Raw genomic sequence first — 13,272 nt, forward strand, 5'->3', positions numbered from 1 at the left:
TTTGGTGTTGGTGCTTCCTGCCTGAGCAGAATGGACATCAAAACAAACTACAACTAAAACAAATATATACACATATATATATATATATATATGTTTATAATAGTAATAATAATGATGATGGATACAGTAAAACATCTTAATATTTTTAGAAATCATACACACTAATTATTTTAAATTAAATAATCGATTAAAGGCATTTCCTCCAGATTCACTTTTTAAGATTCTGGTGTAAATTGTCTTTAGGTCCTGACAGAAATTAATAACTCATGTTCTCTGAAAAAGGAACAAAGAAAATCCATCATCTGTATCAGTTTGTAAGTCTGTAAAAACTTCCACCAATGTCTGCCACGAGGTACCAATCTGATGAACCAATCAGACGCCTCCCTGTCTCCCTGCTCGCTCTCTATCCCATGCATGCACATGCGCACACTCAAAGCAGTTCTGCGTCTAGACCAATGGCGCTCCTGCAGGTAAGTGAGGGCGTGGCTTTTGACAGAGCACAGGGGGGGGGGGGTGCAGACGGAGCACTGAGGGGGGGGGGGGGTGCAGACGGAGCACTGAGGGGGGGGGGGGGGGGGGGGGGGGGGCAGACGGAGCACAGAGGGAATGCTACTTTTAAGATGATGCTAGTTTTCGAAAAGTACCAACCCTGCCTTTAAATTGTAAACAACAACACAATACTTTATTGTAACCCCATGGGGAAATTTCTCAAAGCTTTCCACTAATGATACATGAAGAAAACATATAACAGCAGGTAGAAAACACATCACAAAGAAGGGGCCAGTCAGCGTGGAAGCTTGTTAAGGACTTCAATGGGTGAGTTTCTGTGAAGTGCTCCCTCAGGCAAATAATACGCTGTTACAGAATCGAAGTGATAATTGAAGTTATTTTTAGGTAATTTAAGTATCGTTTAAGTAATCGATTAAAATGTAAAAAGTAAGTTTTTCACATATTTTCAGTCACTTATTGTTTAGTTTCTTATACTGGCAACAGAAATATAAATGTGAATACTTAGAATAGAAATGGGTTTTATTAATAAAAACCTTTTTCACACATGAAAACCAAAATTAAGAAATTTTAATTGGGGTTAAAATTACAAATCTAATCCAAATTTCTGAATGTTTAACGAATAAGAAACTAACTTCGGTGACCGTCGGACGCAGATTACGTCAGCGACGGAGACGGTCCTCCAAGGATGACGCTCACCGGCAGAGGGCGCACTGCTCAAAAAGAAAGCTGTGAATCTGAGGCTCTTTATTCGAAAGCGTTAGTTTGTTACCATGGTTACCAGAGAGCGTCTTCACTGTCAGCTGGTGAACTCGTAATGTTTACAGTCTATAGGTGAACTCAACACGTTTAATCTCAAAATAAGAGAAACGTTGAAACTTTAACTTGTAACGTTTGAGGTATTTTCTTTAATGTATTTTCAGAATACGTGACGGTGTAAATATCCACATTAGGCAGAATATGGTAAAATAGGATAATCTTTATTCGTATCATGGACGGTGTATTTATTTCATGCTTTAAGATAGGCTAATTAAATTGCTGTAAGAAGGCTCTACTTTTTCAGTTATTATGAATGAAAGAATGACCTCTTCCAACCAAAAATGTAAATAAGATAATAAAAACTCCTCCAATAATTCATAAATTATTTCAACACATTCTCAAATGTATTTACATTTTTATGTTATATACAAACAAGTATCCCCACTTTATTTGCCACCGTAAATAAATAAACAAATAAATAACAATCCCAGTTTATTTACAATCCTAATATCCACCCAGTGTTGCAACAAAACATAATTTCCTCTTCCATATACCTGCCAAATGTTTATTTTTTATTGTATTTTTTTATTGTTTTTATTTTATTTTTTTGTTTCAGCTCCTCATCCAAACCCGTACACAAGTCCAAGTCCATCATGAGTCTTTTTTTTTTTTGCTAAAAAGAAAAAATAAACAAACAGCCTAAGTAAGAATTTTATTATATTATTATATATTTTCAATTTGCTGGTAAATATTTAACATCTCCTCTTGGGTTTAATTAATAAACAGAGTCCAAGTGTTGAGAGTAAGTCTGTCTGTCCTTTCTTACAGCTGAGGTGAAGAGCTGTCTGGAAAATCCGCAGTTAATCCCTCCATGACCTCTCTGGGCTGAGGAGGAGTCCAAACAATGTGCAGGACGGGAGCAGAGGAGCAGGAGCGACACTAAGGGCCTGGAACCCAAACCCAACCCGGGTGAGTTCCTCAGGGTTTTTTTAACCATGGAGGAGAAGAGGTCCACTCCCCCCGGGCTCCGCTTGGACCTGAACAACTTCCACTCTGCCGAGGCGGAGATGAGTCGTTGTGTTTTAACGAGCCCCCGCTCTTTGGAGTCCTGCGCACGGCTGGGCATCAAACCGGTTGCTCTTTTAATCAAATCGCTCAACGAGTTAATAGCCGAGCAGCAGGACGCGCCCTTCGAGGCGGTGAGAGTCATGCACGAGTCCTACGAAAAGGAGAGGACCAAGCTTTTACAAATGTGCCGGGAGGAGAGGGAGAGGATTATCCGGGAGGCTCGGAGCAGGTGGCCACGCGGCTCTAAGGTGTCAGGCCTGGCAGTGAAGGAGGAGGTAAAGGACAGACTCTCAGCAGAACCCGTCCCGTATGCAGATCTGTGTTTAAAAGGGAAAAGTGTGAAAAGCAGATCGCCCTGTAACTCCCACAGAGACCGGAGCACCGTGTGCAGCTTCAGCCTGGGAGACCTCAGACACTCCCCGAAGACGGAGAGGAAACTGGAGAAGCTCACCAAGGACATCAACAAGGAGATGTGTGTGACTCTGCCCGAGAGAGACCGCAAGATAGCCGCTCTCATGCTGGTGAAGCACGAGGAGGAGGAAGCCGGTCTGAAGCTCTCTCTGCAGGAGGAGCAGGAGCGCGAGGAGGCCCGGAGGCGGGAGGAGGCCGAGCGAGCCCAGGCGGAGAAGAAGAGGAGGAGGAAACTGAGGCAGAGTATGAGACGCTGGAACGAGGAGCTGGAGGTGCGCAGGAAACTGAGGGAGATCCGGGAGGAGGAGAAGATGGGACAACTGAAGCAGGAGGTGCTGCTGCAGGAAGACAAATGGAGGATTCTGAAGGAGGAGGTGGAGGCGCAGCGGAGGCAGAAGGCGGAGGCCGCGCAGAGAGAGGCAGAGTGGCGCAAACGCTACCAGGAGAAGTCGCTGAAAGAGAGAGAGGAGGTGGAGAAGAGGGAGCGAGAGAGGGAGAGGCAGGTTGCGGTGGAGAAGGAGCACAAGGCCAGGAGGAGCAGAGTGCTGCAGGAGAAGAGGGAGAGGACGAGGCTGCAGGAGGGGAATCGCATGGAGCTGCTTCGACATGTTCTCCTCAAGCAGCGGGTGGAGCAGCAGGTGGAGGAAGAGGAGGAGCTGATGAGGAGCGCCCTCGAGAGGAAGCTGCAGCGCTCCTGCGAGAAACGTGCCCGGGTCGTGGACACCCGGCTGAGGGAGCTGAAGGAGCGGGCGGCCCGGGAGGAGGAGCAGATCCGGAGGGCGCGTCTTAGGGCCGAGCTGCGGAGCGTCCAGGAGCTCACGCACAAGCAGGTCCTGGTGCAGATGAGCCAGCGGCGCACGGAGAGAGCCGCCCTGCACGCCGCCGCCCGGAGCCGCGTCCGCGCCCTGCAGACGCAGCAGTGCAACACGCGCAGGCAGCTCTGCCACCAGCGGCTGAGGGAGAGCATCCGGAGGGAGGAGGAGGCGGCGAGGAGGGTCAGAGAGAGCGGCCTCTTCCTGAAGGAGTGGAGGAGGGAGAGGCTGCGGAGACAGAGGGAGCAGATACAGGAGGAGGCGCACAGGCTGGCCCGGGCCTCCTTCCACATGAGGGAGAGAGTGAGGCAGCAGACGCACAGGCGGACATTTGACCGGATGGCTCTGGAGGCTCAGCTGGCCGCCTCCATGAGCCGCATGAAACTATGAAAGACTTGATTTACTCAGCACCTCCTCTCTCAGGCTTTAGGACGTCACCTCCTCTCTCAGGCTTTAAGACATCACCTCCTCTCTCAGGCTTTAAGACGTCACCTCCTCTCTCAGGCTTTAGGACGTCACCTCCTCTCTCAGGCTTTAGGACGTCACCTCCTCTCTCAGGCTTTAGGACGTCACCTCCTCTCTCAGGCTTTAGGACGTCACCTCCTCTCTCAGGCTTTAAGACGTCACCTCCTCTCTCAGGCTTTAGGACGTCACCTCCTCTCTCAGGCTTTAGGACGTCACCTCCTCTCTCAGGCTTTAAGACAGCACCTCCTCTCTCAGGCTTTAGGACGTCACCTCCTCTCTCAGGCTTTAGGACGTCACCTCCTCTCTCAGGCTTTAGGACGTCACCTCCTCTCTCAGGCTTTAGGACGTCACCTCCTCTCTCAGGCTTTAAGACGTCACCTCCTCTCTCAGGCTTTAGGACGTCACCTCCTCTCTCAGGCTTTAGGACAGCACCTCCTCTCTCAGGCTTTAAGACGTCACCTCCTCTCTCAGGCTTTAAGACAGCACCTCCTCTCTCAGGCTTTAAGACGTCACCTCCTCTCTCAGGCTTTAAGACAGCACCTCCTCTCTCAGGCTTTAAGACGTCACCTCCTCTCTCAGGCTTTAAGACAGCACCTCCTCTCTCAGGCTTTAAGACGTCACCTCCTCTCTCAGGCTTTAAGACGTCACCTCCTCTCTCAGGCTTTAAGACGTCACCTCCTCTCTCAGGCTTTAGGACGTCACCTCCTCTCTCAGGCTTTAAGACGTCACCTCCTCTCTCAGGCTTTAGGACGTCACCTCCTCTCTCAGGCTTTAGGACAGCACCTCCTCTCTCAGGCTTTAAGACAGCACCTCCTCTCTCAGGCTTTAGGACGTCACCTCCTCTCTCAGGCTTTAAGACAGCACCTCCTCTCTCAGGCTTTAGGACGTCACCTCCTCTCTCAGGCTTTAGGACGTCACCTCCTCTCTCAGGCTTTAGGACATCACCTCCTCTCTCAGGCTTTAGGACGTCACCTCCTCTCTCAGGCTTTAGGACAGCACCTCCTCTCTCAGGCTTTAGGACGTCACCTCCTCTCTCAGGCTTTAGGACGTCACCTCCTCTCTCAGGCTTTAGGACGTCACCTCCTCTCTCAGGCTTTAGGACGTCACCTCCTCTCTCAGGCTTTAAGACAGCACCTCCTCTCTCAGGCTTTAAGACGTCACCTCCTCTCTCAGGCTTTAAGACAGCACCTCCTCTCTCAGGCTTTAAGACGTCACCTCCTCTCTCAGGCTTTAAGACGTCACCTCCTCTCTCAGGCTTTAAGACGTCACCTCCTCTCTCAGGCTTTAAGACGTCACCTCCTCTCTCAGGCTTCTTAACCATCCATTTCATCAGAAAACAAAGAATGTTGCATTGACTTGTATAAGTATGTGGATGTGTTTGTACCTGGGGACAGGTGGGAGGTGAATGTTGGGGCCTTTCAAAAATGCCATTAATCATAATCTTGTCAAAGTTGTTTTCACACCTGAGCGCTCTGTAGCACTAATTTGTCCCGCTTTTGAACCAATAGAAAAGCATCACTGATGCACGACGTGTCAAAATTCAATCCTGATTTGTCGGTACATAACAACATGAAGGCGAGCTGTCACACTGAAAATGAAGTCAGCATTTTGCAAAGAGCTTCCAGGAAAGTTACAGCTTCCTTTGAAATACTAGGAAAGAATATAATGCCTTTTGAACACAGTGCAAGTGTCCACTTTCAGACCCCCACGGGGGAAATGCATACATACAACTTAAAAAAGCTGCTCAGGAGGAAATATTTACCTACCACCTTGTTTGATCAGTGCAGGTCACTGATCTGTGAATTGTTATATGTGGATATGAGGTATGATTAAAGTGTCCCGATTTGGAGGTTTGAAAATATGCTCACCTGATGTTAAGACTCAAAGTCACAGATTCTTTTGACATCATGCCTTAGTGAAAGAGTCCATCAGATTGTGCCATTTGTTTTTGTTTTTTTTAATTTCATGAATTAATAATTAAATTGTAGAGGTTAAGAGAGAGGCAGGAGTTGGCCTTGTAACTGCCTTCTTTCAAGGTAATAATCCCATAAAAAAAGTTCCAGCTCTCTTAAGTTTTCAGCCGGCAGAAGGTTGAAGGTTCAGCTGAGCACTGCAGAACCAGAGTTTAAAGGGTTAACTTGTTCTTCCGCAGATGTTTGGCTGACATGAGTGTTTTGATTCTGACCTGAGCAGGCAGCAGAGTCGAGATAAGAGAGGAATGATGGGGCACTTTAGAGTGGTTAAAGGTGAGCCGAGGTGCACGATCTGAACAACGCTCGGATCGTTGGTTCATGTTTAGCTGAAGGTTGTGTGTTTTTTTTCTTGTCCTCTGATTTTAGTTGGTGTCTTAATGTGTTGCCATGTCTCACTGGATGAAGTGTTTCAAGTTTACAATGGGATGTAAGCAGAACCAAAGATAACGGGATGTAGTGTAGAGAATAAAAGAGTGTTACATTGTTGAATGTTTTATATCATCGCTCAATAAATTATTACTTAAAGGTTTTTGCAGTTTTGCATTTTTTTGTATTAATGTTGCATTCATGTGCTCCTCTGATAGTCCGAGGTTATGAGTTTGGAGGTCGTTGACACTCCTTTAATTCCGATATGTTATGCAACATCCACTTCTCCATGTTCCTCTAACTCTAACATGTGTCTCTAGTCTGTCTACAAACCCCCCAATGATGAGAAAAGTCCATCCTCTCCGTCTTCTCCCTGCTCCACTTTTCAGAAAATGTGTGCCCAAACAGGCCGTTTGGAGATTTTCCCTTCATGACATCACAAAGGGCAGTAGCCCCTCCCCCAGGTGGGTGACACTCCCACAGCTAGGTGTTTGTTCTGCCCTCTGAGTCTGCCTTCTCACTGTAAACAATAGGACATGGAGCGAGAAAGCACCGAGTACACCCGAGACCTTCCAGAGAGGGTCCGTGGTCAGACACAGCTCATTTACATATTTAAAGGTACAGACACAGAAACAGCCTGTTCTGAGCAGGGCTGAAATAGAGGGGTTTATAGACATGATCAAATACAGGATCAGAGTGGATTTAGAACAAGAAACTTCACACACATGTTTTGAGGAGCTCTGAGACTTATTTAAACTGAAGAGGAGGAGGAGGATATGTCACCTTTAACAACAACAAACAACATAGCTGCTACGAAGAAGGGTCATGTGGTCATTATTGTGAAAATCAGTGTTGCCTCATGTCCTCTCAAAGAAGAATTGAAATGTCTCGAGTTTAAACTGTTGATCGCTATTTCCAGTATTTTCGTTACAATGAGGAGGAAAAGAAACGGATCAGCTGAGCCAAGTTATGACTGATGAATATGTTAATCTTTAAATCGTCTGGCTTGTGACATGAATCAACAAAGATTTTCAAAATGATGACTACTCGATTGTTACCATTAACAAAAAATATTTTGTTATCTTTTCGCCATGTTGATGATGAATACAACGTCAAGTCGGGCAATTAATTCTTTCCAGAGTTTCCGAGTTGTTCTTCCGACTTGAGGAGGCATTCAAGTGTGCTTCCAAACTCAGAAACTCATTTGTCCGACAGCACATGAATGCAGCGTAACACTTGGCATGGTTCTCCTTGGCATACTCATCCCAGGCCTTCGGGCCAGTTGATTTAGGTCAGGCGCCACCTGACACAAGATGCATTAAAATTGAATAAACAATCAGACACTTTGCCTCTGCGATAAAAAAAAATGTGCTGAGAGAGAAAAAAACAAAAAGAGAAAGACACAAGAAACAACGGTCGTAACAAGAGCTGGAATGTTTTTATTATCTTGTGTGAACTTCTGCAAACTCTTAACAACCCTCTGAGAGAGGAACATGGGGGCAGTAAATGTGAAATAAACTCAGTGAAACATTTGAGATGGGAGAGACCATCTTTAGAAGTCCACTGTTGTCTGTTTCTGTCACAGTAGATTTCAACACAGACGTAGTTTTTACAGTTTAACAACTCAGAGCTGCTGGATTTGTTTTACTGACTGTGCAAACAAAGAGGAATTATTTTAAAAACAAACGACCTCATTTTCTGGGTGACACGATGTATCAGGTTTAGTGGTTGTTCCTGTAAATTGATCCACTTACTGTCATCTCACTGTTACACATGGCACATCCTGTTAGACATGACGAAGCACAAATAGAGGGTTTGTTAAACTCAAACTTGGCAACAAGTTCACACTTGTCTTTTGTCAGTCTTGAGATGGATTTTCATTCTATTGAACAATACATCAGCTATCAGATTCCCTCGCATACAAACACAAACAAAAGATGACCTCAGAACACTCCTAGTGGAACTCCTGGGACTTTTTATACCCTGGCAAAAAGTCAAGCTTTTGGGGGGTAGTCGTTTCTTATAAATAAGGTGTATGAATGCATGTTTGTGCTTCTCTACTGGGGCTCTTTGGGCAATGTGTAATGACCTGTGACAGTTTTAAATTAAACGGGTGTGACCTCTTCAAACAGGTGTGAAGTTTTGCACTTGCAGCACATTAATCTGCCTTATCTTCACGTGTTCTTCCGACCTGCTGGAGGAACATTTTTGTCCCCAGAAATAAAATGAAATCGGACTCACAGTTCCTCGTCATTTTTTGGTGTAAACACTGCTTTTTGTTTTCTACTGTGGGAAAGCTGTACAGGAATCAAACCCTGTTCAGTGTAAAGTGCTCACAGTGTTCCTTCAAGGCGTGGGCTGCTCAGTCTCTCCTCACTTGACTTATTTGCTCTGGCGTTCTTTGTCAGTCGTCATGAAGGCCGAGAGCGAGCACCACGGGAAGGCCGACCCCGAGGATGAGGGTGAGGCTTTCTAAGAGCCCCAGGTGTCGATGCTTGTGGGGCTCGGCTCCTGTTTGCTGCTGGAGGTCTGAGGGGGGGAGGTCTGAGAGGGGGTGCTCCGCTCCGCTGCTGACCTCAGGGAGGACGTGCACGGTGGCCACGTAGAGAAACGTCCCCGCTGAGAAGAGCATCCCCACACCTGTCGCACTGAGCTGGTTCTGAGATGAGCTGCCAGACTGCAGACACAAAAACACCAAATTCAAAATACACCAAAGCCTGAACTAAAGCTCCTTCCACACATGCACTCCTGACATTTTCTAGACAATTTCAGGACATTCAAGATCTGATATTTTCATGAACTTGACATTCACACATGGACCTCACAGCGGGAGATTATCAGTGTCATCAGTATTATCATGCGCTCTCATAACTCACAATACTCTGTCTGGATTAGGTCAGGATGAGGCGGCCCCTTCAGTCGTGGTTAAAGTTCTAAACTATAACCTGCTGCATTCAAACATCAGCTGCAGAAGCTGGTAGGAAAAAGTCGGGGTTGAAAAAAGTTTGTCCATTTGCAATCATACAGGCAGTCCTACCTGGAAAAGTCGATAAATTCCCCGGGGTGCATTGCATGTGTGAAAAGCTCTAGACTCTACAGTCACTGTCTGATGCAAGCTCTCTTACCGCGTGTAATATGAAGTAAGTGGGGATGGCGACTAGAGGCGCTGCAGCAGAAAAGGCGAGTAAATGTCCCTGGATGTATTTCTTTTCAAGGCCTGTGTGCATCAGGTAGGAGACCAAACCAAAAGCAGCAGGAGCCTACGAGAAAGAGCACAAAGTCAGGTCTTATCATTCAATATCATGTCTGATATATATATCTATATATGTGTGTGTGTGGCTGAATTGTTCCTCACCTTGTGTAGAATTACAGCAAAGAACACAATCACCTGCACCGACACTTGACCCGTGGACACTGCTGCACCCAGAGCAAATCCATCAGCTACATGCAGAGAAAAGACTTGTTAAAGGTCTCAAACATCGAATGATTCAAAACATGTTGGAGCAACTTTCAGCCTTTTTTAAACACTTACTTTTTCACATGTTGTTATTTTACAACCACAGGTTTAATGGATTGTTTGGGCTTGTATGCAATCATGGATCTACACAAACTAATCAAACTTTAAGGTGGGAGTGATGATGTTAAACAGTATTCAGAACTGAACAATCAAAATATAAAAAGGGTTGTATTCATTTTTGTGAAACCCCAAAGAAAAGGTGCAATGTGTGCATCCAACAGATGTCTGCCTTTGTGACCTGTAGCTTCTAAAAAAAAAATCTTTGTATCAGAAAATAAAATAAAACGTTGAACAGATCTTCAGACGTGTTTCTAACGGAAAGCTGCGGCGAGCGAAAGAGAGAGACAGCAGTGGTCACTGTAAACAATAGGACATGGAGCGAGAAAGCCAGAGTACACCCAAAGCCCTACCAGAGAGGGGGGCGTGGTCAGACACAGCTCATTTACATATTTAAAGTTACAGACACAGAAACAGCCTGTTCTGAGCAGGGCTGAAATAGAGGGGTTTATAGACATGATCAAATACAGGATCAGAGTGGATTTAGAACAAGAAACTTCACACACATGTTTTGAGGAGCTCTGAGACTTATTTAAACTGAAGAAGAGGAGGAGGATATGTGACCTTTAACACCAGGTTGAGTAAATCTATCTGATGGCTGCGGGGTTTGAAAAGTCATGTTTTGTTTGTTTTGCCAGAGTGAGCTAAAGCCTCCAGGCTCAGAGAAATGACCTCCTGTAAAACATAAAAGAGTCAAAGAGTCGAGAAATCACATGCCGAGTCACATGAGCTAATGAATAACTCCTGCGCTTTGTTGGGAAATTTCACTGCCTAAAGCCGGGACTTTCTGAAAGTATTTTGTGTGCATTGAACAAACACTTATGAATACAAATAAACTTTTACCTGCAGCATGAATAATCAGCCCCAAAGTAGCCGTGATGCCGACGCGGTTACAAGTTGATTGGTCTGAAATGACAAATTGCAACATGTTGATAATGAAACAGTATCTTCAGAGATCTGCCAGATGAAGCTGGAATAAGAGTTCTGCCGTCTCACCTCGCATGGAAAGGTAATTGCCGATCTGATCCACGACAAACATGAGGGTGAACCCGAAAGTTAAAGCGACGCCGATGAAGAAGCGAGGCGGGGGGCCTTCTTCTGCGGAGGTGATGTTTTTATCAGAGGAGTTCAGATCGGAGGGCGCATCAGAGGAGGAGGACGCTGCAGAGAGAGAGAGAGAGAGAGAGAGAGATGAAGGACAAGGAGAGCTTTTGATCAGATTCACACAAAAGAGCGACAGGCCGCTGCGTCTGCTTTCATCCTCCTGTGCTTCATCATCATAGGACGGTTTTACACGCCTTCATCTCAACAGCATTCACCAGAAATCTATTCATGGAGTCCAGACGGTACAGAACTGTGATGAGCAGGCCTTTAACCTGAACATTCAAATGTGAGCTGATCACTCCTCTTTCAGCTCCCAGAATGCTAAAGAATAGATTTTGTGGTCGGTCATCTCTCAACCTGGGAGGTCGGGGTTCGATCCCCAGCTCCTGCAGCTACATGTCTGATGCCTCCTTGGGCAAGACACTTAACCCCAAGTTGCTAGAAAAGCCTAGAAAACTAGAAAGACTAGAAAGGCGTTATATAAGCTCCGGTCCATCTACCATAAAGTTGGTGAAAATGCTTCTGAAGCATGATTCAAGTAAAAGCCGGTTCAATAAAGTGTGCTCTTCAAGAAGAGATTTAGAGCAGCGGTTCTAAACTCGTCTAGCCTCAGGACCGACAACTAACTCCTCCATAAGACAACCGACCCAGATTTCTGTTTTTTGTTCATCCAATCAGGTTCATTTAGTTAAAAATTGTTGTAGTTTGGATCTCAGACAGATGCAAAAAACTGCACCAAACAAACATGTTTAAAAACCTCTTCACAGACTTGTTGTTACAAGTTTTTTTTTCCCCAGGCAGCACAAACTCTGAGACTTTTTGATCCCGACCCAAAAGCGTTCTTGATATGTTGTTCAGGAACAAATAAAAAAAGGACTTTGGTGTCATGATGAAACACAGGAGTTAATAGGAGATTATACTAACAGCATGCATGAAAAATAAATAAGGAAGAGGTGTGATTCCCAGACGGACACACACAGGACAGGACTTGGAGGTTATGATAATATTTGTACACCCTGCTCACCTCTCCATGACTCTTCCAGTAAGCCCACTCCCTCAGGGATGACTATGGCCAGGGCTGTCCCACACAGGAGTCCTGCCCCCAGGATGGAGACGAACTTCAGGCTTTTCTGTAAACACACACACACACACACACACACACACATTTATTTTACTGACAAAACAGCTGCAGGGATCCGTCAGACTGTCATGGAGATAAACAAATACTGCAGCGCCAAAACTCATTTAAAAAAAACAAAACAGCAATTAAAGCGATGAGTGTGAGTGAAAAGAGGCAGAAAATAAAGTCATTTTTTATTGTCTGTTTGTGAGATCTGTAACTCGCGTAAAACTTACCTCAGACAGCTTGAATAACAGCGGAATGAATCCAAGCAGAAAACAGCCTATAAACATCGCAACAGAAATTAAAGTGATAGTTAACCCTCCGTCCATGACGATCACTTCTTCTTCTTCTTCATAAAAAAGTTGACTTGTTCTCCTACATGTCAGCGTCAGATCCTCCTGAAAGCGGACAGCCTGGTCGGTGCCGTGTTGGAACTGGGCTTCATGTGCTGGATTACAAAACGCGTAAATGCCATTCTGCCTTTCCACGTCGCGCCTCCGTCTCCTCTCTGCACCGCAGCAGCAGCTTCGCACCTCCCTCCCCAGCAGCACCCAGTATTTGAGTCTGAGAACTGTACCGACCCGCCCCCAAAGAACCTCTGACCCTCCAATCACCTGCCTCCTTTCTTCTAAGAGTACAAACAGTCCACATTAACTTCGCTGTAGATATGATGTGGCAATTTCCTATGATGACAGTTACAAGTCATCTTAGTTTAAGGAACCAGTGATAGATAATAAAGATAAGATTAAGGTTACTTTACACATAACAGGCTATATATGACACTCACTGAATTAAAGGAAGAAAGTACAAATTGTAGCCTGCTGATAAAAGAAAGCATGCACATGGGGTATTCATACATCTAAAGAACACATTTGAAACATAATATTTAGCCACATTTAAGATGTATTGTTATATGTGATTTTTCACACATAAATGTAGAAATCAAGTATATCCTCTGAAAATAACTCTGTGAGTCATGACTGTCTACAATGGGTGTAACACCCGAGTCCCACTGTCTGTGATGTTTTCAGAGTCCTATCTTCACTTTGTTTACATCGCCCGGATGGCCGGTTGACTCCTCCCCTCGTGTAGAAAAGTTGTTTAATTGAT

At 45.3% G+C, this 13,272-nt stretch overlaps 2 protein-coding genes across 2 annotated transcripts; one reads left to right on the forward strand and one right to left on the reverse strand.

The window, feature by feature from the left end:
* Positions 1–1,442: 1,442 nt before the first annotated feature.
* Positions 1,443–4,104, forward strand: LOC114921223 (coiled-coil domain-containing protein 177). Its single transcript, XM_065959625.1, has one exon. It carries the CDS (start codon positions 2,262–2,264, stop codon positions 3,945–3,947), a length of 1,686 nt encoding a protein of 561 aa, XP_065815697.1. The 5' UTR covers positions 1,443–2,261; the 3' UTR covers positions 3,948–4,104.
* A 3,676-nt stretch (positions 4,105–7,780) lies between these two features.
* Positions 7,781–12,708, reverse strand: LOC109997955 (zinc transporter ZIP9). Its single transcript, XM_020652638.3, has 7 exons — positions 12,396–12,708; positions 12,064–12,169; positions 10,932–11,096; positions 10,779–10,841; positions 9,717–9,802; positions 9,487–9,621; positions 7,781–9,038 (listed from the first exon to the last, which is right to left on the reverse strand). The coding sequence occupies exons 1-7, from the start codon at positions 12,489–12,491 to the stop codon at positions 8,766–8,768; spliced, it is 924 nt and encodes a 307-aa protein (XP_020508294.2). The 5' UTR covers positions 12,492–12,708; the 3' UTR covers positions 7,781–8,765.
* Positions 12,709–13,272: the final 564 nt, after the last annotated feature.

This window comes from Labrus bergylta, chromosome 10, assembly GCF_963930695.1.
Source record: "Labrus bergylta chromosome 10, fLabBer1.1, whole genome shotgun sequence".
Lineage (NCBI taxonomy): Eukaryota > Metazoa > Chordata > Actinopteri > Labriformes > Labridae > Labrus > Labrus bergylta.